This window comes from Xenopus laevis, chromosome 2S (assembly GCF_017654675.1).
Source record: "Xenopus laevis strain J_2021 chromosome 2S, Xenopus_laevis_v10.1, whole genome shotgun sequence".
NCBI lineage: Eukaryota > Metazoa > Chordata > Amphibia > Anura > Pipidae > Xenopus > Xenopus laevis.
In genome coordinates this window covers 82,372,400-82,398,687 of record NC_054374.1, presented here as the reverse complement: position 1 = coordinate 82,398,687, position 26,288 = coordinate 82,372,400, and the positions used below count along the sequence as shown (strand labels likewise).

Genomic DNA, 26,288 nt, shown 5'->3' with positions numbered 1-26,288 from the left:
TCCACAAATATTGGCTGATTTTCCTCCCTTTTGTAAAAAATTTAACTGCCTTGTTCCCCTTGTGGCCGTACATTTGTTAAAAAAAAATAACAAAGGTATACCTCTCCCTAGGCAATTTGTTTAATGATTAGTGATTATATTTCTCAGCATACCTGCATTTCCTCAACCCAGGCAAGAAGTTCATACACAAATCTCAGACTGCCTTCATCTTCGGATGATGATAATAAAACGAGTTCAGTCCGACTCATTGGCTTCCGTAACAATGAAGAGGAAGAGGGAGAGGTGTGAAGGCTATGCTGGTGAGTGTTGCTTAGGGACACAGTGGGCTGCAGGTCTGAGGTGATAAGGTTGCCCCTTCTATACAGATTGGAACATTCCAATTTAAGATTCAGAAGCTCATCCTGAATTCGTAGAACTCTGAAAAACAACCAACCAGAGCCATTATAAATTGCTAATAATTCTGCACTACAACTACAACTTTGCCGCTTAAGTGACCTGCCTCCTGTAACACTCAAGCTCCCTTCGTCCCCCAAATAGCCCACTGCTTCAATGCTTTAGACCACACAGGGAAATTTGCCCCTCAGATTGATAATCTATCAAACTATATTACAAAGCAGTACCTGAATGCCAATTCCTCAACCTGGAAGTACTTCTCATCACGCAGAATCTGAACATCTGAGTGAAGCTGACGAAGAAGGCCTTCACTCTCTTGCAGAAACTGCACAACTTCACTTTCTTGTTGAAAAGTCTGTCCACACTCAATATTAGCTGTATCCTAAAAGGCAAAATAGTGAGCTTTATGATATATGAAACAATCCTAAACACATAAAGAACATTTTATTAAACCATAAATTTGTTAGATACTTGAATTCATGATTTCTACAAGAAACTATTTTGTCCCAAAATAAGCTTCCACATGTTTTGTTCCCAAGACATGAGCAAACTTTGTGAAAGCTGAGAGATATGGGTATTCAAAAAAAAAAACAAAAAAAAAAAACAAAAAAAACACATTGCAAGGCTATACAAGGAAACACTCATCCCATGATCCATCAGACTGTGCTTTTCATAATGAGTCTAAACAATTTACTCATATTAAAGGAAGCAGTCAATTTTTATTCTTGAGGACATCGTTCAGAGTTCCAGCAAAAAGCACTTCTTAGTAACAATATTAGTTAGACATCAATTTTAAACCTGAAGGGAATACGATTTAAAACTATTTTCAATTAATATCTATTTTTAATGAATAACAATTTTTTTCTAAATACATTTAATGTATTTAGCTAAACAGTTCAGCTTCTTATAACAAACATTTTTATTTTTACTCAACTGTCAATCTTAAACTGTTAATTTTAAAACCAGGATATACAGTGGGTTTTTTGAATGCAGGCAGGTGAGCACATTATGAGTGAAAAAATTATATATATGGTTTTTTTCCCCACATTTATTTATTTATTTCAAATTTTCCGGCTCTCCCACAGAGACACCCATTAGTCACAATATTTTTTCAGATATTTTATATGTAGAACTGACTTTTGGTACCCACTGGGAGCTTTCTCATAGCACCTCCATTCACAATTTTCTCAATGGGGAGTGAAACGCTGTTCAACTGTTTCCATGATCATGTAATAAAAAGAACTCTAGGCAACCACTAAGAATTCTGGGGTCCTAAAAAAATGCCTGGATGGTTGCATCTAACCAACAGGTCTCCACTTGTACAGTCCTCATTTAAATGTCCCGATTCTACTAAAATAATGTTTATAGCAGCAAAAAAAAGAAAAAAATTGTATTATCCAGTGAGAAATCAGACATATCACAGTATGGCACTGCTTTCTCTAAATGCTGCAGTTAAGTTAAAACTTTGCTTCCAGAAGGATGGTACTGTAACTTACAGACTGTAGTGTATTCCTTGCTAATGTCAGTTTCTCTTCACAACTCAGACAGCCATTCTGAATCCGGTTTGCAATCTGTAGTAGCAATTCAAGTCTATGGTATGACAAGAGGACACTGTCAATTAAAAGCCTGGTTTAAGACATACTAGTCCCTTCAGGGAATAATTTTTCTCACTCACCGCTCTACAGCTGGTCGTAGGATTTTCTCTCTTTCCAACATAGAGAGAATCAGTTTACCCCACTGCTCCTCAACATCATTTGGGTGAAATGAGGGAGGAAGTTTGATACGACCAAATTCGATCCAGGCCTGAAATAAATGAGAGAGGAGAAGATGCTTTCCTTTAGGCAGAAACAAAATGGAAAGTCATAGCAAGAATGACCAAACCCTGACAAAGGGTGTGCAAATAAAACACAAAATGAAGCAGACAGAAAGAAGATGAGATGTACAAGAACGATTATTAAATGGGTTTAAGATAAAGCAAAAAATATGTTATTTTTAAAAGTATATAGCTCATCAGAGGGAAAAACTCAAAACAGTGAGAGGGAGGCTACAAGCAAAGCTGACATACCTGTAACATTTGATATAACTTTTGGATATGTTCCTTCTCTTGTTCCTTTGCTGGAATTTCAGTTTCCTTCACATGTACATACTGATTATAAAGTGCCTAAAAAAATACAATAGATGTATATTGATGTATATTTGTATATATGTATCGCTGTTGAGTTAAGCAGGTATTAGACCTAACAATTAATTTTAATATGGTGTAAAAAGTAGTTTTCTAAGACTATTTGCAGCTGGTCCTCATTTTGTATTTCTTGTGTTTTTTTAAATTTATTTATTTATTTGTGTAGCAGTCTTGGAATCTCAACTGCTATCTAGTTGCTAGAGCTTAATTACCCAAGTAACATGAAGCAGTTTGAAGGTAAATATAACCAATTAAAAAAGTACATAAAATGATAGGATAAAACTGAAGCCTCACAGTTTTTACTTTACTATACATACTTTATAAAGAAATTATCAGTTGATCAGATCAGTTGAAAAGCTGATTAGACCAGGTCCATCCAGATCACACTAAAAGTTTATTTGAAGATCAATTTCTGCTTTAGTATTAAAATTTTAACAAATATGGGCTCTTACTTTTAATTCAACAGGATTCTGTGGGAAGGATTTGTCAGACATCAGTAATACATGTTGCCGGATCCACTGTGTAAGACAGACTACTCTCTCTTGATACTCCAGCCAGTGTGAATCCACCTCCTGCCAAAACATTTCAATATGAGTGGGGTGCTGAGGAAGTCTATGAATCTAAAACACTTCCTTGGTACAAACTTACAGTAGCACTAATCCCCTCTGCTCCCTCTGGGACTTTAGGGAAGGCATCATATATAGAAGACACATACGTGATCACAGACTTCTCATCAGGGGAATCTACATCTACATCTGCAGAGAGAGTGCAATGTACAAATGAGAAAATATTTTTAAAGATAACATTGCTAAAAAATCAAATGCTCACAATGTTACTCACCTTCAGCATCCAATAACCTTGTTACCCCCAGACTCTCTGCAATCTCAAATGCCTGCTCAAGGTTTTCCTGGTTACTCTGCAATTCAACTCTCTGCATGTCCACCAGATCCGGTCTAGAGCAGACAACAAGCAACCATGTTTTTAGAGGTAAAGGGTCCTCAGGAACTGCTGCACTTTTTCGTATATTAAACTCTTCAAGACAGTGGTTTGGAGGCGCCACCTCCAATGCCAGTAACATATATCAAATGAAATCCACTGGAGAGTTAAGTCAATGCAATTAAGTTTAACATTTAATTGTAGATGTAGAAAGCACTACAACAACTTTATCATATTCACTCCTGGTTTCACCTGGAAGAGTACAATCCTAACAGCATATTGTTGGGCACACTACTAGGCTCACTAGAAGCACTCCGGAACGTCCCCTACAGGCATCTACGGGACTATGGCCCATTACCAACTACGGTTACTACCACACATCATGCATGGAAATTGGCTTGTAAAATCTTGCACAGGTCTATACCCCTTAAGTCCCCCCATCTGCCAATTTGGTGAAATACCTACCTTCCCCAGCTCCAGGGGTTGCAAGATTTCCATTACTGGTCCCAGCTACGAGTCAGATTCCTTAATGAGCTTCTAGTTGACTCTAAATTTCCTACTATGGACCAACTGAAGCAGAACTCAGGTCAACAAAACATCCAGTGGTTTATATACCTCCAACTCAAAGATGCCTTTCGTGCACAATTCTCCTCTCTACAAATTACATATGACTTCCCAAGGTTTGAAGAGTCCCTCTGGGATGTGAGTAAGCAAAAACTGGTCTCTAGGCTGTACAGATCGCTAATAATCTGCTTCCAGGCCCCCTTTGATAGAGCCCAATGGAAATGGCAAGCAATATTACCATCACTAGACCCAGATGACTGGGATGAGTCTACTGAAGGCCTCTATGATGTCCTAATTTCGACCAGAGACCGACTCGTCCAGTTAAAGCCAACTGCCAGCAACCTGATGCCACTTTTTACCACATGGTCTGGGAATGTTCCCTTATCTCCCGTTTCTGGACTAAAGTAGTAGAGCACTTATGTGATCATCTAGCATTCCCAGGAACAATCACCCCAGAGGTGTGTCTGTTGGGCATAGTTGAGGGATGGCTCCCACAAGCTAAATCCAGAATATGTGTAAAAATTGTCTTATTCTATGCTAAAAAATCGCTGATAATGAAATAGATGTCCTCTCATCCCCCAACATTACAACACTGCTTCTCCCTTATCAATAAAAGCCTAGTTAACATAAAGCTGACTTATGAAGGCAGAGGATGTCCCGATAAGTTCGAAAAAACTGTGTCCCCCTGGTTTGAGGCACACCCAGAGCATGAACCAAAGATCCCCCACCTTCAAGCCCCGGAGAATTCCACTTAATATGTAAAAGGACAACTACTGTATAAGTAATATGATACGGTTAATGCTGTAATACAGAGAAATCAATGCAGACTATATTGTATGTTTGGACTATATTTTCTTTTATTATTTGTTGTTATTAGCCCAACTCCCTCCCCCTTCCCCCCTTTTAAAATTAATAAAGTATTCTTTCAAAAAAAAAAAAAAAAGAAAGAAAGCACTACATGTTTCAGATCACATGGATCCTTCCTCTGGTATTGTACCAGAGGATGGATCCATGTGATCCTAAACATGTTGAGCTTTCTACATCTACAAACAAATGTAAAACTTAATTGCACTGACTTAACAGTGAATTTCATTTGATATATATTTCAAGCAACCATATTTAACAAGACCATATTTAGGTGCAAATTTAGGTGCAATCAAACATAAGCCAAGAACAACAACCTACCTGTACCGGTGGATTATTGCATTGAACATCTTGCCATCACTCCAGCAAGAGGAGAAATTAGTGCATTTCATGCCAGTATATCCAGCTGTCACCTTTTGCGTCCATAGGAGCAGTTTTTCCTTGGCTGACATATCCCCTGATTCACCACTCACATAAATGTCAGAGATCTGCAAAATTAAAGTTTATAATCCAAATTAAAACTTAATAGGCTACTCCCCTCTTCTAACACTGCATTAATACAAAGAATGTGTGAAGTTTAGTACCAGGAATACTGGCGAATAAATAACTCAGTTGGATGTGAACTTGTTTTATAGTTCTCACATAAATCTAACAGAATATCTGACATTATTGGATGTGAATAACAGCAAGCACATCTACAATGCATAATATATCACTACTTCACTCAGATTGTAAGCTCTACAGGACAGGGACCTCCTTCCTCTGGTCTCTTAATACTCAGCTGTTGCAATGCAATTGTATCCATTCATTTATATTCCATTAGTTCACGGTTACCTTAGTTCTGTTAAAGCGCTGTTTTAAAATACAGTGTATACACGCTCAACATAAATAAAAATATACATAAATACATATTTCCATTTAAAGAAAACACCAAATGAAAGCATATGAGAGGAGTATAAAGCGGGAATGACTTCACACACAAGTTGCCATGATGCTAATGTTATCCGCAAAGACCCACCTTTGCTGGTTGTGAGGATGGGTCGCTACAGTACCCTGAGGAAGACAAATCTGGCCCCCAAGACCATGTGTCCAGCATAATTCTCTCTGGGTTTGACTTATCTAACACATTCACTGACTGTATGATGGGGGATGATAATTTAAAGTCAGAGGCTGCACCAGGGCTGGTCGTAAGGCTGAGATCATCTCCCATCATTTCTGCCTTCACAGGCAACAATATTGCTCGGCTATTGCCAGTCCGGTCAAGCTCCACTACAGTGCTCAGTGTTCTTTGTTGGCTCACTGCTGGGTTTTCCACAATGCGTGCTATAACTGTAGTTCCGGATGATAAGGATTTTGCTATAGGCATAGGATCAAGCAGAAGAGCTCTCCTCACTTCTCCATGAAGTGTCTCTTTCACCTGTAGAAACTGCCCCTCCTCCGCTGGTTTACTGGGGGACTGCCCAGGAGACTCAAATCTTTCACACACATTAACCATGTCCTGTGGCTCTAATCTACTTTCTTTCTCTGAATCACCTGTGTCTTGCCCCTCGCCCTTGTGCCCTTTACTCCTTCTCTTGAACCGTCTTCTTTTCTTTCCAGGATGGGACTCCTTCCCTTTCCCTTGTCTGAGCTCTTTGGGCTTTCGAACACAGCTCACAGAATTCCCCATAATTTCAGTGCATCGACACAATGGTAATGGTGCAGGCATCCGTCACCGACAAGGGTCGTTACATGTTAAGCGAGCACAACAGACATGAACCCAGGGGAAGGCTCACACATCCCCCTCTCATCCCAGCATCTGGAGCTTTCCACAGACAGACATCTTACAGACTGAGCCATCTCCCTGCATCTCTCTGCAGTGCACTGATCACAGCACCTTACACCAAACCATCAGCTGATTGGATGCTGCTTTGTCTGTATAAGCGAGGCAGCTAAGCCCTTCCCAGAATGAGCAAGGGAGGAGGTAGATGGAAGGGAGGGGGAGTTCAAAGGAAGACAGAAGAGAGCTGAAGCAGGAGACAAGCCAAACAGTCTTTACTGTGGGGCTGTGATCTTAGAAATAACTTGGTTTGTAGCTTGTAATTTAGTGTAAAATGTTATTTCCATGGTATAATGTCCCTGCAACATTAATTTCTCTACTGTTACTTAATTTATTATTTGTAATTTGGTTTACAAATTACAAAACACATAAACATGGACTGTGACACCAGTTAAGAGCAGCTTGTCCTTCAACCTGATCCTTGCCTGTTTGCAACAGCAATACCCACAAATGCAAGGAACTGCTCAAAGAAATCACCACCTTATGTGCAAAGTTATAGAAAACACACACACAATACTTAAGTCAGGGAAAAGCTGGCACTCGCAGGCCCGGATTTGTGGAAAGGCTACCAAGGCCCGGGCCTAGGGCGGCAGGATTTTTGGGGGCGGCATGCTGCCCAACTACACCCACATTGGTTCAGAAACTCTGGGGATGCACAGAAGATACAATAGATGTTTCAATTTCCTGTGCGCAAATCCCCATTGCTCCGGTCCCTATGATAAAAATGTGTGCAAATAAACGGGAGGGGACAGGGGCAATGAACGGCAGCAAGCTTAGGGGCACCCGCTATGTAAATCCGGCCCTGGGCACTCGCATCTAGAAGATCAATAAATCAGCATTCGGTGGTCATGATGTGTAGCGAAGGATCAAAGTTCCGCACTCACAGGACTTAAAGGAATTGTTCAGTGTAAAAATAAAAACTGGGTAAACAGATAAGCTGTGCAAAATAAAAAGTGTTTCTAATATAGTTAGTTAACCATTAATGTAATGTATAATGGCTGGAGTGATTACACTACTTCCTGCTTTTCAGCTTTCTTGGTTTACACTGACTGGTTACCCTAGTTACCAGGCAGTAACCAATCAGAGACTTGAGGGGGGGCACATGGGTCATATCTGTTGCTTTTGAATCTGAGCTGAATGCTGAGGATCAATTGCAAACTCACTGAACAGAAATGTACCATGTGGCCCCCCTTCAAGTCGCTGACTAACTCAGAGTTATAGAGCTGAAAAGCAGGAAGTTGGATTCTGGCTGTTTTATTAGACATCTGTTCACTCCAGCCTTTATACATTACATTTTTTGCTAACTAACTATATTAGAATTTTTTTTTATGTTGCACAGACTATCTATTTACACAGTTTTTATTTTCACACTGAACTGTTCCTTTAAAAGAAGTTAAGATTTATTTAGATGTGGAACCGACGTTTCGGCTGCATCCACAGCCTTTATCCTTCGCTATATATATGTTTCGGAGAACATAAGCAGGAGCTCCATGAAAAGAGCAAAAGGAAAGATAATCACTTTGTGTCCCAGCCCAGGCATCTAGTAGTTCTTATAAATGTATAACTAAATAGTGGGCTGTGTGAGCACAGTCCATTAGGGACTATTGTCAGCAACCAGCTATAAGGAATGGACATATATATGCTGCAATAAGGAATGGACATATATATGCAGCTATAAGTAATGGAAAAATATATGCTGCAATAAGGAATGGACATATATATGTGGCTATAAGGAATGGAGATATATATATGCGACTATAAGGAATGGACATATATATATGCGGCTATAAGGAATGGACATATATATGCGGCTATAAGGAATGGACATATATATGTGGCTATAAGGAATGGACATATATATGCGCCTATAAGGAATGGACAAATATATGCGGCTATAAGGAAAGGACAAATATATGCGGCTATAAGGAATGGACATATATATATGCGGCTATAGGGAATGGACAAATATATGCGGCTATAAGGAATGGACATATATATGCGGCTATAAGGAATGGACATATATATGCGGCTATAAGGAATGGACATATATATATGCGGCTATAAGGAATGGACATATATATATGCGGCTATAGGGAATGGACAAATATATGCGGCTATAGGGAATGGACATATATATGCGGCTATAAGGAAGGGCCAGGGCACATGGAGTATTGGTGCCACTGCTCTCAATCTACAAATTTTATTTTGCAGGCTGAGAGAAGCAGATCCCCTGCCTTCCCCATCTCCGTTGATCTGAACTGAAAAGTACAGCTTCCACTTCAGTGCTGGTACATGGAGCCAAGGTCAGCCTGAAATGCCTGCTTCTACATTGTCAGGTTGATCTCTGCTCCATGTACCTGCAATAAGGTGGGAGCTGTATTTTTCAGTGCAGAGCACCGAAATTGGAAAAGTTAACCTGCCAAAAAAACACAGGCTGAGAGCAGCAGAGCCAACATATTTGTGTGCTCCGTCTGATAGCTACCACTGTGGACTCTCTACCTGATTTGGCATCTAATCTTGTACTGGCTTCTGATGCCCATGCTCCTGCTTGTCAGTCACAACTGTGAAGCCTTTGATCATCATAAACCTAGCCAAATAATGTGGCCATGATTCTATTGCAACTGTAAGCCTGAATAAGGTTGGTTTGCAAACAAGAAAAAGTTGTGCTCACCACTATTTTTTAAAACCATTAGGTGGGGGTGCAATGAGGCTGTGACCACAAAATACATATAGACAGGTATAGAAAGGTTGGTTTGCAGTATGCTTGTCAATCACTGGTGTGGCACCTGGGACCAGAAGTAAAGTAGCCAAACATGGCAGCCACCAAACCTGCTGCACTACTCTGCATTTTTCCACTAGCTACATTTTTTCACAGTTGGGTTATGTCTGGGGTGATGGACAACCATGGAGGTTATTTCCCTTTACTTTTAAGAACAGTACAAAATAAAAAGCTGTAACAAAGTAATTATTTGTGTTGTACTATTTGAAAACAGTAGGTTTTGTGATGGGGGACTTTCCTTCATTAATTTCCATACAATAACAGTCCATGTCTCAGATCTGTATTTAATGATTTCAACCTTTTTTTTGTCCTCCAACGGCAAGCACTGAAATCAGTACATTTAAAAGCAGACAGAGAAGGGAAAAAGAACGTTTAGATAATTATTGAGGGACATCAGAATAAAAATGTTGGTTGGTATAGTAAAAAAAGGGGGTTGTTCAGCTTTAAATCAACATTAGACATTGATAAACTGAGAATATTTGGTATAATAATTGGTCTTCTACTTTTTTATGGTTTTGCAGTTATTTAGCTTCTTGTTCAGCAGCTCTCTAATTGATATTTCAGCAGCTATATGGTTGCTAGAGTATTATTTAGCCTTTCAATCAGGAAGTGGTTGGAATGAGAGATTGGAATATATATGTAGCAGGGGGACAAAATAGGAATAAGAAACAAAAAAGTAGGAATAACAATAAAAATTGCAGCCTCACCGAGCAACAGGCTTGTGGCTGCTGCTATTTTAAAGGGATTGTACACCTATAAATTAACTCGAAGAATGTTCAATTTCATTACATGTGATTTTTTTCAGTTACCCGTTTTTAGCAATTTATTTAAAATCTCTCCAGTTTGCAATTTCAGCAATCCAGTTGCTAGGGTTCAAATTATCCTAGCAACCATGCATTTATTTGAATTAGGGACTAGGGACTAGGACTGGAGAGGCCCAGAATAGAAAGATGAGTAATAAAAAGTAGCAATAACTATTAATTTTAGCCTTACAGAGCATTTGTTTTTAGATGGAGTCAATGACAACCTTCTGAAAGCTGGAAACAGACAATAAAAAACTATAAAGTTAATAATTTAGAAACTATAAATAAAGAAAAAAAATTAAGGGTAGTTCAAATGTTGCTTAGAATTAGCCATTCTATAATATACTAGAAGTTAACTTAAATGTAAACCACCATTTTAAAAACTCTAAGGACATAATGAAGACCAAATGCAAATTTGGTAAGAATAGGACACTCTTTAACATATTAAAAGTTAACATAAAGGTGAACCACTCCAATTATCTGAGGCTGCACTACTCAGACTAAGAGTTTAACCTGGTTGATATTTTCAGGTATTAGCAATTTTTATATAAACTGAAGAGGCTGTGAAAATAAAATATTTAATTTCATGACACCTTAGCAGTCATCATTTTAATTTTTTAGAATATGATATTCACACAGAGAAAGGCATGACATGAGAAGAAGTAAAGCAATATTTAATCTCAGTATTAAAGGAGTTGTTCACATTCAAACACTTTTTTCAGTTTAGTTGGTTTCAGAGAGATCACCAGAAATAAAGACTTTTTGTTAATCACTTTCTATTTGTGACCGTTTTTCTAATATTCAAGTGTAAAGCTTCATTTTTCACTGGGGGGGGGGGTGGGCTCACAGACTTTTTAACTATTCTAAATTGATACATTTAATTGATAAATTTTTTTTTTAATCTTTGTCCCTGCTGAATATTAAAGGCAGCTGTTAGAACTGATACATAATTGCTAATATTCCACATACACAGCTGAGAAATGTTTTAACTAAATATAGCAAAATGTAACACGTCAGAATGCTCCTGTATCACTGAGCTGCAAACCTGAAACCCCAAGAGACAGGAATGTTAAACTTGAATTTTGGGAAAACAGTAAAAAAAAATACTTTTTTTTATGGTGAATAATCTGAAAACAACTGAACTAAAAAAAAGTGCTTGGAAGGTGAACAACCCCTTTAAAAGGACTAAAGACATTTAGAGATATTTTGCTGCTGTATGGCACCTCATAATTTAACTTTAATTACTCAGCATCATTTATGTATAATCCTAAATATAGCATGTGTACAATGTGCAATATAAATTAAGATCTGTACCTGGAAGTGAAGGATTATGGTCCATATCAACCCTAGTGTCAGTTTTGGATTTCCATCAGTGATGTCATCATTTCTAATATTCACTAGCTTCACCTAAGAAGAAAATATAGATCAGTACATCAACTTATTTCAATGACAGGAAGCTACCCATCCAAATAGTTCTGTATATTTTTACCTGTCGTTGCTTAAGAAAATCCAGGGCAATCTGAACATTCTGTAGCCGATGGAAACGCATCCTCCCTTTCTCTCTAGGCTGCAAGGCAAGAGCATAGTCAGCAAAATATTGAAAACTAAGAACAGAGGGGCACAGAGAGTAAGAGATAATAATAGGATGTACTGTAGCCTTTGTAAGGAATATAATGGAAAGAAAAGTGGTATGCTGTAAGTGGAGCTGTGAGAATAAATGCAAAGGTGGCAAGAAAGGATAAGTAAATGTGAGTGATGATATGAGAGGATAGCTTAGAATAAGAAGAGTCAGTTGTCAAATATTTAAGTTGATGTCACCAGAGAATGGAAAACATTTGGTTTTTAAGTGCAAAAACTTTTGAGTCAATAAAAACATCTCCGCCTCAGATTAAGGGAAAGATGTGGAATATATTTCATCACATGCAGTGACGTAAGTTTGGATGAGGTGCTTGCACACTTATAAAGAATAGCTAATAGTGACCCCTTCATGCTAAAATAACACAGCACACAGCTGTTCCTGCAGACAGATGACCCATTGCATGGCTCCCCATTACACTGTGCAGATAGGAGCCCCTCTGGGTTATCTGACACAGTTGACAGCTTTGGGGACATACAGCATCATCAGGGTCTTCCTCCATATCTTCCCTCATCAACAGCAGGCGGCGAGATGGCAGACGAGAGAGCCGCAGGCTCCGAGAAGCCTCTGGGTCCTTGTTCTGATGGACATGGCAATGAGACTATGAGAAATGAGGGGGGGTAACATGGAAAAGTAGATCTGTTTAAGAAGTAGGTAATGCTTACCAGTCTGACACCAGACAACACCTCGAGGAGGGAGATGAGATTATGTCCATCCCGGAGATCCTCATACAAATCATTGATATGTTTACGAACCTATGTTACAGGCAGAAACATTAAGGGAACATTAAATATTGCACGGGGCAATATTTTCCAACTAAAGAGAAGCTATTTTACAGGATGCTAAACAGAATATAACAAAACAGTGGCAATAAAATCACTCGTGTTTGTCCAGCAATTGTAATATTATTAAAGGAAAAGCGCCCTGACACACGCAATGAGCAATGATAGGTGATCACCACTCCATGTGCCTCAGACAAGGAATGTTTTATTCAATAACATTATGAAAGGTGACAAGCAGACAGGGACAATTTGACTGCCACTGTTTTGTGTTAAATGACAGGGTCCACTAAAATACTGTGTGCCATTATGCTTTGCAGCATGCCTTGGGTGCTCTCATCTATTTTGATGAGCTGTGATATCACTTCTGGTCAAGTGGCACAGAGAACAGGAAGTGACATAGTGGCTCAGTCGTCACATATAAAAAGTGGCGGCTTCTTAATCAATTTGACATTTTGTCTGATGAGGATGGTTTATTCTGTTGAAGCTTTCAATACATGGAAAAAATTTAAAGACAAAGCTAATTATTGCCCTGAACACAATTTATTGCATATTTGCACATATACAGTAAAAAAGTGTATATTGCTGCATTTCATACATTGACCAAGGGAATACCCATACACTTTGAAAGAACAGTGCTGTTTTTCAGAAAACTATTAAGAATAATCTGCTGAAATGATAAACCTGGCAGCTCCCACTCTTAAAATAGCGAATATATTACAGAAATTTCAAACGCACCTTGATGAGATGTTTGTTGACCCATTTGGTAAATGTTTTCTTCTGGACCCTATCACGTTCATCTGGAAAAACAAAAGGAACATGAAACATTAATACACAGATACCTGAAAAAACTATTTCATATGGGAAGTAGCATGTTTGACGAAGATTACTATAATCTGGTGCAGCCCAATCCCTGCACAGATGAATAGGCAGTCACTATTATCCAGAGAAGCGATATAAGGTTACAACGGCAAAAAGAGAAGTATTGTGGGAGATGGAGGGGGGTAGAGTATGCAAAATGTAGTTCAACAATATTACACTATAACAACAAGAGTTACTAAGAAGCAGATTCTACTTGTCAGATCGCACGCACACACAACTTTATCCTGTGGATGTGAACACAGCTAAAGGAATATTGCTAAATATACAGAGCTGAGACATTAGAGGAGGTAAGCTGCAGGCAGTGTAGCAATGAATGCAAAATACTTCTCTTGACAGCTCACAATTCCATCTCTTCCCACCTTTCCTACACTTAGAGTACATACTGACCCATGCAACACATCAGACACACAAGGTGTGAGCTGGATAAATTCTGCCAACTAGGTTTCCACATGGCAGACAGCCCCTGCACCTGGCTTCCTGTCAGGGTGACAGTCACGGGGTCCATTAGCAGCAAGTCTTCACTGTCAGTCTCCTCCCACATCCTGCAGGCAGTTCACGAGTGTACCCAGACGTAAATCTGGTTTTTAGGGTACAGTGATTCTGTTTAAGGCCTGGATGCAAATAAGTGATCTCATCCTGAGAACGATGTTCTCTAATTCAGGAAGCAGTTTCAGCCTGAGGCAAACTGAACTCCACACCATCTTCAGGTATGCACACACCTTTTCCCCAGCTGGGACATGTCAAAAGAAGCCCACCTCAGCAATCCCCTCCCATACATCTCAGTTCTTCCAGGCAAGGGATACACTCCAATTAAGTGCTGGAAGAGGAATGAACACTAGCACTTTTACATGGGAAGGTGCTGGGGGGGGGGGTATGGGAGAAGAGAAGGAGGCTGTGTCCTGCAATCCTGTGTCCAGCTTATCACAAGCTGAAATTCCACACAAGGACACAACACTCATGCATCCATATGTCATTGATCAGAACTGACAAAGAAGTGCAAATATTGTATCCTTCTGTGACTTCACCGTCACATTCTTCCCTATTTATACATGGTAACTAAATAGAGACATTGCTACTATAAAAGAAAATCAACAGTCATTATTTTCTCCTTAGCAAAATCCATTATTTGAATCAGGCCAAACATTCATCAATGACAACTTCATTTAGGGTAAGGGCACACGCTAAGATTCAGGGAGATTTAGTCACCCGGGCAACCAATCTCCCCGAAAAGCCTTCCTGCCGGCTAGAATCAGGCCCAGATTTGTGGAAAGGTCACGTAGGCCCGGGCCTAGGGCGACAGGATTTTAGGGGGGCGGCATGCTTCCCAACCGCACCCACATTGGTTCAAAAACACTGGGGATGCGCTGGAGATACAATCTTTTTTTAAATTTCCCATGCACCAATCCCCATTGCTACTGTCCCCCTGGAGGGGACAGGGGCGACGAACGGCAGTGGGCCTAGGGCAGGGGTAGGCAACCCGCGGCTCCGGGGCCTCATGCGGCTCTTCATCCTGCTCTCTGTGGCTCGGTCTTGCGACTTTGCCTGTCACATCGTCTATACAGCCCTCGTACCTGCTGGCGGCTTCTTGAGTGTGCGACCGCGGTAAGCCAACGGTTAACTTACCGCGGTCGCACACTCAGGAAGCCACCAGTAGGTGCGAGGGCTGTACAGACGTCACAGGAGTGACAGGCAAGACCGACCTGCATTAAAATGATTCATCATGGTCCTTACCACGGTCACACACTCAAGACAAGAGAGAAGCCTCCAGAGTTCAGCTGCAGCAGGTGCGAGGGCTATAGACGTGGATGTGACACATATTTTATTGACGTCTTTAGCCCTCACCTTTAAACAGATAAGAACACTAGCATTTATTAGGGTTATTCAGTGTTTAATTTATTTCAAAGTAGGCCTACATATGCACACTTGTTTGTTGTACATATGCACTTTTGTTTGTTGTTTTCCGTTGTTGTAACATTTAAAATTAAAAAAAAGTTACATTTTTTAAAAGTTTATAAGCTGTGTTGTTTTGTGGCTCCAGACTATTTTTCTTTAGAGGAAGAGGAGGCAAAATGGCTCTTTTGAAAGTAAAGGTTGCTGACCCCTGGCCTAGGGGCTCCCACTATGTAAATCCAGCCCTGGCTAGAATATAAATCACCGGCAGGATGGCACTCAGAGCGCTTCATTTTCCGAAGCCGTCCGAAGTTTCCTTGTGAGGCAACTTAGGGCGACTTCGAAAAACTAAGCATTTTACTAAGCAAAATACTACAACTAACTACTAAATACTATCCTAACTGTAACAAAAAGAAGTGTGGAAGCAAAAGACAGAACTCTATCTGTTAATTGGCTCATGTGAACTAACATATATAGTTTATTTGGTATGTTTGTGTGCACCGTGAATTCTAGGATGCCACGGGTGGCCCTTATTTTTTAAAATGGCAATTTTCTATTTATGATTAGTGAATGGCAAATCATACTAAAAAAGTATATTATTATGAAAATGGTTTATTTCCATGAAAAAGGGTTTTACATATGAGCTGTTTTATGCAATCTATTTTTACAGAGACCTACATTGTTTGGGATATAGTTTTCCTTTAATAACTTTTAAACAAACATTCAAATCACTAATTCTTGTTGCATAGAGCTGACAGTTTAAACACATTGGCAGTAACAATACCACTCACCCAGGCCTGTGCAGTCAATCTGCAAACTGTGGCAAAAGAGATGGGGCTGATATAAGTTTCCACAGGCCGGTGATATATATTGAGCCTTTTATGAGCATGTTTAGACCATTTTGTACTTCAAATACCAGGGACTATTTTGAATTTCAGTGCAAACATGCTGACTTGTCCCATGCTCCAGTCAGTGACACTGCACTGTAAGCAGTCACACTGCAAAGACAGCCTTCAAAAACAGCTCAGCTCAGCAGCCCTTAATTGTAATTTTAATATACAATATACAGACAGACACTCAATAACAAATTTCCCCCATCATGACACTGCCAGACAATAACTACCAGTATACTGGGATCAGTGGTTAAAGCATACTGGGAATTGTAGTGAAGGAGCACCAGAGTGGGATTCAAAAGCTAAACTGATCAATAATATATTTAAAAGGCTCTCTAGGTACAGTTCCCCAATTTTAGGGGTAGTGCAACTTTGTAAAATGCATTTTCAAATAATAGAACACAAATATTTTTTTTTTCATCGTACAGGTATGGTATCTGTTATCCAGAATGCTTGGGACCTGGGGGTTTCCGGATAACGGATCTTTCTGTAATTTGGATCTTCATATATGAACACATTACATACATATCCCCTTACACTCAAGGATGAGCCTTTGCTTAATCAGAAATATCTAATTGTGCTTTAGTAATTGTGTAAAGCAGGGCTGTCCAAGCGGCGGCCCACTTTACACAAATACACAATTTGGCTGTCCAACTGGCAGGCTGTTTCTTGCAGGCAGTAGCAGTCGGATCCGGATTTCTTAGATGTGGGTGCTGGTTCAAATATTATGTATAACTTTCACATAGAGCAGCACACCATTTTCTTCTTTGTGAATCAAATAATCTTTATTTGCATAAGTCTGTGTTCCTTGAAAGAAACGTTGGAACACAGACTTATGCAAATAAATATTATTTGATTCACAAAGAAGAAAATGGTGTGCGGCTCTATGTGAAAGAGAGATATATATATATATATATATATATATATATATATTTATATATATATTTATATATATATATATATATATTAGGGATGCACCAAATTTGCATATGCAAATTAGGGGTTGGAAAGGAAAACATTTTTTACTTCCTTGTTTTGTGACAAAAAGTCACACGATTTCCCCCCCGCCCCTAATTTACATATGCACATTAGGATTTGGATTCGGTTGGGTCAGGCACAAGGATCTGGCTGAATTGGAATCCTGCTGAAAAGGGCATCCTGATGACGGTCCCTTGAGGTACTGAAACGCGTAGATGTTGATTTAGTAAAGGACTTTTTTCAAACACCCTGATGCCGTGAGTGCTTCCTTTGACTACTGGTATATATATATATATATATATATACATACATACATACATACACACACACACAGGTATGGGACCGGTTATCCAGAATGCTTGAGACCTGGGGTTTTCTGGACAACAGATCTTTCTGTAATTTAGACCTTCATACATTAAGTCTACTAGAAAATCATTTAAACATTAAATAAATGACATAAACCCAATAGGCTGGATTTGCTTCCAATAAGGATTAAGGGGACAGTAACATCAAAAAATGAAAGTGTTTTAAAGTAATAAAAATATAATGCAGTGTTGCCCTGAACTGGTAAAGCTGCTGTGTAGCAATGGGGGGCATCCAGTCAAAGGAGAAAAGACTCAGGTAGAACATAATGGTGTTATCTGTTATCCACTATTTAACCTGTGCCATATAGTCTTTTTTTAAATTTTCGCCATTGCTACACAGCAGCTTGCTTATATGAACTATAGTAGTGTTTCTGAAGCAAACAGAACAGTTTTACCATTGCAGGGGAACAGTACACAATATTTTCATTACTTTAAAACACTTTCAATTTTTGATGTTAGTTTTTTTTGGTGTTACTCTACCTTTAATTCTATCTTAGTTTGTATCAAGTACAAAGTACTGTTGTGTGCACTTCCACAAAAAAAGAGGCCATCGGTGAATTAAAAAGTGACTTTATTTCCCCAACATTTCTCCTTCTAACACATTTTGTGTGTTAACACACGTAATCATAGGCAATGCCTATGATTACATGTGTTAACACAAGAAACGCGTTACACAAACACACATACACACATATGAGTTAAATGGTTGATTGAAGAGTTACTTGTTTTCAGCAATGAAAGGGTTTCTTTCTAGTGTATTACAATACTGGTTTTCAGCAGGCCTCTTACAATTTTGAGAGCATATATAGTCTAGGTACAGTGGTTAAAAGAAGGAATGTTGAAAGAGACGTAATCATGTGCTTTGGCCAAGAGAGCTCTCTACTGGTGACACAGATAATGTGGCCTCAGGTCTGTATAAACAGGAGACATTTTACAGAGCAGTAATTATTTTGATGCAGCATTACATAGAATTTACAGTTCAATGCTGATTTATAAATCACTGCTCAGAGGGAAATACAGGACTCAGTTTGGAACTTTGGCAGAATCCCAAGACATTTTGGAAGCCTCTAAATAACCTAAATCATTTTTTTAATATGGTCTGTCTGAACCATGGCTTACTTGCATTTTTACTGCACAGAATGCCAAAGTCAAAGCTAAAGAGGGGCAGAGATCTATGGCAATATAAAAAGTGAGACAGAATATTATGAACAAACACCAATCCTAGGTTATACGGACATCAGCTGAGACAAACTGCATTCAGCAAATAGGCAAGGATGGCTGTCTGGCAGTACCAATAATTTGTGTCTGTTACTGAAATCAAGGGGCACTGGATTACTTGGTCATGCAGTCCTGCCTGATGAAGGAGATAATGTATATTTGGATTAGTAAATAATAGAGCAAAGGCTATAAGGTAAGGGCAGAGGTAACAAAAGGGCTCAGGAATGGAAGCTCTAAAGCAGGTGTCCAAAATGTAGATCGGGATCTACCAGTAGACCTCTAGTTGGTGATCAGTAGATCTCAAGACACTGTCAATAAGCAACTTGTTTAAATCACACTCCTATTTCATGCTTTTCATTCAGATATTTTTTCTGTTAAAGCTACATAAGAAATAGTTGTTTTTTAACTTTGTAATATAAATTCTATTATAAATCAAAATTAATATTGTCCATTGAACAGAATGCCAACACTGATATTATGGATGTAGATCATAATGGGACAACATCACTAAAAGTATGGGCACGCCTGCTCTAAAGTATCTTTGTAAAGAGTGGTGAAAGGAACTTCCTGCTTATCAGGCAGGAGCACCTTGTATTGCAGGGCCTGCTCCAGCACGTGACAAGAGAACTCCAAGGGGCCGTTATTGAGGACTGAAAGGAAAAACAGCACAGAAACAGGCATGCCGAGGGATTACATAAAGGCAATAACTACAGTAGAGATCCAAACACTTGGGATCAAAAGAACATTGCAGGGTACATTACAGGAAAAACACAAACATAGGAGATAAGGGTACCATGTATGCAGTAACCGAGTAAGACATTTGTCTGTTTTATGATACCTTAAATAGTAACTCTAACTGTAATACTGCCCATACTGTATATAAAAGTAAAGCTTTAAAGATTTAAAACTGTGTTTGTAGTTTTTATGGAAACATTTTAGTAGGAAAACTTTTTATTCTCATATAACATTCTTCATGTTTTCCAGAGCAGGCAGCTGATACTGCTGCTGACCTGTTGCAATGCTATACTATAATATATAATAGTGTTTTACTCAGTTACCAGTTGATCAGCTCATAAAATAGCATATACTTTCAGATATCCTTTGTCTATAGATGTAATGAAACAATTGAAATGTATCAGAATATATTTTTTTATAGAGTATTTCTTAAAGGGGATGTATAGCAATCTCACCAAGTTAAAGCATTCTGTTTAAAAGGTAAAAAGTAATTGACCCTACTTTATATTATGGGACACTGTCTCTTACACTTAACGTATGTGTTGCATGTCTAACTTGAGCAGATAGCACTTGGGTGGTTTGCCAGAAAGGAAATGTGGACCAGGAAATGTGTTCCAAGTCTGAAAAATAACCGTAACTATAAAACTACTGTACACTAAAATCTAAAAGGAACAGTAACATCAGAAAATGAAAGTGTTTTAAAGGAGTGACAATATAATGTAGTGGTGTCCTGCAATTATAAAACTGGAGTGTTTGCTTCAGAAATACAACTATAGTTTATATAAACAAGCTTCTATGCAGCCATGGAGGCAGTCATTCAAGCACAGGATACACAGTAGATAACAGAGAAGCTCTGTAGATTCCAATTTAGACTACAGAGTTTATCTGTCATCTGCTGTGTATGCTGTGCATTTTCTCAGTTTCCAGCTTTGAAAGGCTTCCCCCATGGCTACACAATAGCTTGTTTACATACATTATTGCAGAGTTTGTAAAGCAAACACACCAGTTGTACCAATGCAGCACAACAGTACATTATATTTTCATTTTAATACACTTTTACTTTTTGGTGTTATTGTTCCTTAAGGTGGCCATAGACTTTAACATTTTTCTTTCCCTATAGACCAATTTTAGTGTGATTCTGCAAGTCTGTCAAATTATTATGAGGTTAGTGGGCACAGAACGATGGTGCAGCTAATGATTTCTTGTCCAATATCAGTCAGTTTACAAAATTTTCATCGGTCACAGTGAAATGCCATTGTCCAATTGTTTGCAGGGTCAAGAATGCAACTACCCACAGTTTTCGTAGCTTCAACTAGACAATATCGCTTGAAATGGTCTTTTTAGTTGATGGACTGATCACAAATTTAAACAATCATTTCAAGATAAGCTTGGTCTTGCAATAACGAAAAGATATTTTAAAAATCTTAACGTGCCACCTTTATTTGGGTCTGAATTGCTTTAACAGCGGTCCAAAAGGATTAGCACAGCTCTCGTTGACTTCTGTAGCACCTTCACACCCTTTACTTGGCAAAGTTTTGCCTTAGAGGTTTTCATGGTTTTTAAACATATAAATCTTGAATTTTTACAGCTTTTCTCAGGTCATTTTGCCTGGTCATGTGCTTTCAGAAGGAGTCAGCACTTTAGGATGGAACTGCTTTCTGGCAGGCTGTTGTTTCTCCTACTTAGGGGCAGATGTATTAAGGGTCGAATATCGAGGGTTAATTAACCCTAGATATTCGACTGGCGAATTAAAATCCTTCGAATATCGAAGTTGAAGGATTTTGCACAAAAAACTTGGAAAGCCTTCCCCATAGGCTAACATGGACTTCGGTAGCTTTTAGGTGGCGAACTAGGGGGTCGAAGTTTTTTCTTAAAGGGACAGTACTTCGACTATCGAATGGTCGAATAGTCAAATGATTTTTAGTTTGAATCGTTCGATTCGAAGTCGTAGTCGAAGGTCGAAGTAGCCAATTCGATGTCGAAGTAGCCAAAAAAATACTTCGAAATTCGAAGTATTTTTTATTCTATTCCTTCACTCAAACTTAGTGAATGGGCCACTTAATGTATCTGAACGTGTTGCAGTGGGACCTGGATTTTACTATTAAATGCTGTTCTTAGATCTACCCAACAGCTGTTATCTTGTGTTCGGAAGGGAGCTGCTATATGGTTACCTTCCCATTGTTCTGCTAATGGGCTGATGGGGGGAAAAGGGAAGGGGGTGATATTACTCCATCTTACAGTAGAGCAGTAAAGAGTGACTGAAGTTTATCAGAGCACAAGTCACATGACTGGGGACAGCTGGGAAACTGAACTAAAACTAAAATATGTCTAGCCCCATTACAGATTTCAAAATTAAATATAAAAAAAATTTGTTTGCTCTTTTGAAAAAGGGATTTCAGTGCAGCAGTCCGCTGGAGATGCACTATTAACTGATGCATTTTGAAAACAAATGCTTTCCCATGACAGTATCATTTTAATATCAGTATTTTCATTGGGATTTGTGTAATGCACTTGGGGTTTGAACAATGGATTGACTTTTTTAAAGGCTATATATCCTAGGACAGATTGGCGAGTGGCCAGTAATTACAAACACTGGATGTAAGAATGTAAGATGAAGATTAAAAATATATCTACCAGTTGAATAGAATGCATGCTTAGCAAAGTCCTTTCTTTCAAATATTTCAATTCAAGTTACCCATTCACAAAACAACATTCCATATAGCATACAGACAACTGTTAAGACAACACTCCTATACGCAGCTTGGTGGCAGAACTGCTATAGAGTTCAAATTCCAATTTTACTGGTAACATTTTAACATGAAAAATAAAGAGCAGGTTATAAGCAAAAGCTCTTCTGGCAATTATATAATAGCAATATACTTGGGAGAATGTCTGCAACATATGCATTGCAGCATCAAAGGTAGTGGTGTAACTAGATATTACTGGGCCCCACAGCAAATTATTTTTTAGGCCCCTCAAATGTCTAGAGATTGCAAATATTTATTGAAATTGCATATGAATACAAGCTTCATGGGGGCCCTATACCTCCTGGGGCCCCCTGCAGCCGCAGGATCAGCTTCCTCTGTAGTTAAGCCCCTGCTCAAAGGCTGTTTGCACCAACACAAACCAATTGTATCCATTCCCTTCCTGCCATGCCCACCGAGCCTGTGCAGAAGCCACGCCAGGCCCACTCAGCCTGGTTAATCCATACCGACTACACATGGGCATTGGCCCTATTACACCTCTTTGGTCCTACTGAATCTGTGTTGTGACAATTTAAAATGGGCCAACCTGGGAAGAAGCCTAATTCAACAGGCTTATAGTACAGCTTAGGTAACAGTCTGGATATGCCCATACAACACACGCAGTGGGGGTACTGCAATGGGTGGGGTATGACTAGAAAGAAGCTATATTGTACCACAGGAAAATAAACATATTTACACTCCAGATATGAAGAGGGCAAGGACAGGAAAAAAAATTGAGGGGGAATAATACTCATACAGGACCAGTTATCTAGAATACTTGGGACATAGGGTTTTCCGGATAACAGATCTTTCCATAATTTGGATCTTCATACCTTAAGTCTACTAGAAAATCATGTAAACATTAAATAAACCCAATAGGCTGGTTTTGCTTCCAGTAAGGATTAATAATATGTTCATTTGGGTTAAAGGGGTGGTTCATCTTCAAACAACTAGTTGTTTTCAGATAGATCACCAGAAATAACGACTTTTACCAATGACTTTCTATTTTCTATGTGTGGACGTTTTTCTAATATTGAAGCAGCCCTGGGAGGGGGGGTCGCCGACCCTGTAAACTGTTCTAAATGGATACATTTAGTTGATACATTTCTTATCTTTGTCCCTGCTGAGCAGAATCTCTGGGTTTCATTACAGGCAGCTGTTAGAATTGATACAATAGTTGCTAATACTCCAGAGATGCTGCTGCGAAATGTATCAACTAAATGTATCAACTAAATGTTGCAAAAGTGTAACAGTTTAAAGTCTGCACCTGAATTACTGAGCTGCCAGACTGAAACACCAGAGACACAAACATTCAACTCTAAACTTAGATTTTAGAAAAACAGTAAAAAATAAATAATGGAAAGTAATTGAAAAAAGTATTTATTTATGGGGAACAATCTAAAAACAACTGAATTGAAAAAAGTGTTTGGAAGGTGAACAACCCTTAAGTATAAGGTATTATTTTATTTTTACAGAGAAAAAGGAAATTTTTTATTATTTGGATAAAATTGAGTCTATGGGGTAAATTTATCAAAGAGTGAAGTTCCGCCACTAGAGTGAAATTCGCAGCTCTCCATTCATTTCTATGGGATTTTGAAAGGCGTATTTATCAATGGGTGAAAGTGAAATTGCACCCTTTGATAAATACGCCTTTAAAAACCCCATAGAAATGAATGGTTAGTGGCGGAATTTCACTCTAGTGGCGGAACTTCACTATTAACTTCACTCTTTGATAAATATACCCCTATGCGAGACAGCCTTTCATTAATACGTAGCTTTCAGGATAACAGGTTTCCAGGTTAACGGATCCCATACCTGTACTAATAAGCAGTAAATGCATTATGGTCTCTGAGCTTGAAGCATATCACATATTCACAAAAACAGAGAAATGACAAAACAACACAAACATGACAATTTTACTATAGATAACTATTTATAACTACAATGCTGCAAAATATATAAGGGACAAGCACCGCCCTAACAGACAGAAGAAAAATCTATTCTTGTTAAGAAACTACTAGCAAACTGGGGTAAGACAGCCTAAGAATGTATATAAATTACCCCAATAAATACAGTTAGTGAAAATTAAAATTATGAATGGCGAATAAAGACAAGGTAGTTTGCCTATATACAGACATGTGAAAGACATAGGAATGTAAGCAAAAGTGAATTTCTGCACATATAGACATACAGACAGAAACAGTACCCCACCCACACAAACACAAAAAAGATAATCAGACATGACCCTGGTAGATACACAAATTCTGTACATAGGACTTTCAACACAAATACAGTAGGGGGGGTTTATTGAAAGATACCAATAATACACAATAGGGGATTGCTCGCAAACACAACTAACAATCGTTACTGGCAATATATAAGGCTTCCCACGTACCTTTTACACTATTTAGGTCCAGTAGGAACTTTTTGTAGATGGAGACGCTCATTCTCTCCTCAATGAACTGAACAATGGCAGGTCACAAAGCAGCTCGTATCTCTGTGCCCTACAAGTAAATTAACCTTTCATAGGCAGCCGCCCCCCCCTACTGTAGTACAAACACACAAGGATGCACAAAGCAGAACTCAGCTTGTTGTAGGGAAATTTATGTATCCAAAAAACAGATTTACAACAGAATGTGACACCTACACCTTACACTGACAGGTTCTCCCTGATCGAGGATTTTTTTTCTCCCTTACTCTCTGACCTTTACTCAAAAAAGGCTAATAATTTTGCCTGGCCCCAGGAATCTATCAGCTAGAGATACATAGCTGAGGGGTAATAAAGTAATTTACTAATACAATTTCCTCAAGCATATGCACAAACTACAGAAAGATTATGCAGTTCTGCCAACATGCTTGCAAACCTTCACACTTGGCTAAAGTTTCGGTGTACAGCACCAACTCAGCACCCTAGCTATTGAGCATCTCCTAAGCTGGGTGATAATGGTCCAAATGAACTTGTGTGTTTAAAGGGGCTGCATGTTAAGCTTGACATGGGAGGGGGCTAATGGATTGAATTTCATCACCTGCTCAGTGACAGCTGGCAGACTCAAGACGGAGACCTTTATATGGATATCATGATTTCAACAAAGCATGGAACAGTCAAATTTAATTTATTGCAGGAGCCCAGCTATAGAAAAACAAATTATATTATTTACACATAGTCTGTCTGAAGCAACGCCCTCATATAATACCATGCAACTTAATTAGTATCTTTCCTCCCAACTATAGCAGCATCACAGTATCAAAGTACAGGTATGGGACCTGTTATCCTGAATGCTCGGGACCTGGGGCTTACCTGATAACAGATCTTTCCATAATTTGGATCTTCATACGTTAAGTCTACTAGAAAATCATGAAAACATTAAATAAATCAAATAGGCTGGTTCTGCCTTTAGTAAGGATTAGTTATATCTTCAGTCGAATCAAGTACAAAGTACGATTTTATAATTACAACGGAAAAAGGAAATATTTTTTTAAAAATTTGTATTACTTGGATAAAATGGAGTCTATGGGAGTCTATATATAGGTCTTTCCATAATTCAGAATTTTCTGGATAATGGTAATGGTTTTTCCAGATAACGGACCCCATACCTGTACTACTCTGCGCTGTATTTTCCTTCAGTATTTATTAAAACCCCACTACTACTGCAACTCTGCAGCAAAACCAGCCCATTGTGCAATGTATTTATAACTTCACATCATTCTTAAGCATTTGGTCGATGACATACCTGAAACCCAGAAGGTTTGCCGCTCAGAAAAGAAAACTGATACCTGCTTAAGCTTAATAGAAAGAGGTTTACAAACTCCTATTCATCTCAGAACAAC

General features: G+C 38.7%; 2 protein-coding genes across 23 annotated transcripts in view; both read right to left on the bottom strand.

Annotated features, from left to right (window-relative positions):
- The window catches only part of macf1.S (microtubule actin crosslinking factor 1 S homeolog), a 162,286-nt gene that overhangs the window by 123,684 nt on the left and 12,314 nt on the right, over positions 1–26,288 (bottom strand). For 13 of the 22 annotated variants that reach the window (XM_018241763.2, XM_041584060.1, XM_041584058.1 and 10 more), the window contains exons 2-15: positions 13,494–13,555; positions 12,642–12,731; positions 12,455–12,556; positions 11,830–11,907; positions 11,655–11,747; positions 5,261–5,427; positions 3,416–3,528; positions 3,224–3,330; positions 3,028–3,147; positions 2,459–2,554; positions 2,069–2,196; positions 1,890–1,983; positions 621–775; positions 153–417 (exon numbers count right to left, since the gene is read on the bottom strand). In XM_018241763.2, the coding sequence (XP_018097252.2) occupies positions 153–417; positions 621–775; positions 1,890–1,983; positions 2,069–2,196; positions 2,459–2,554; positions 3,028–3,147; positions 3,224–3,330; positions 3,416–3,528; positions 5,261–5,427; positions 11,655–11,747; positions 11,830–11,907; positions 12,455–12,556; positions 12,642–12,731; positions 13,494–13,555 (1,670 nt within the window). Of the gene's footprint in view, positions 1–152; positions 418–620; positions 776–1,889; positions 1,984–2,068; positions 2,197–2,458; positions 2,555–3,027; positions 3,148–3,223; positions 3,331–3,415; positions 3,529–5,260; positions 5,428–11,654; positions 11,748–11,829; positions 11,908–12,454; positions 12,557–12,641; positions 12,732–13,493; positions 13,556–14,024; positions 14,265–24,855; positions 25,043–26,288 lie in introns of those variants that run through there. The other 9 variants (XM_018241768.2, XM_041584073.1, XM_041584071.1 and 6 more) reach the window with 3 other exon arrangements.
- On the bottom strand, positions 5,474–7,662 carry LOC121400626. The gene has a single exon (XM_041584074.1). It carries the CDS (start codon positions 6,645–6,647, stop codon positions 5,940–5,942), a length of 708 nt encoding a protein of 235 aa, XP_041440008.1. The 5' UTR covers positions 6,648–7,662; the 3' UTR covers positions 5,474–5,939.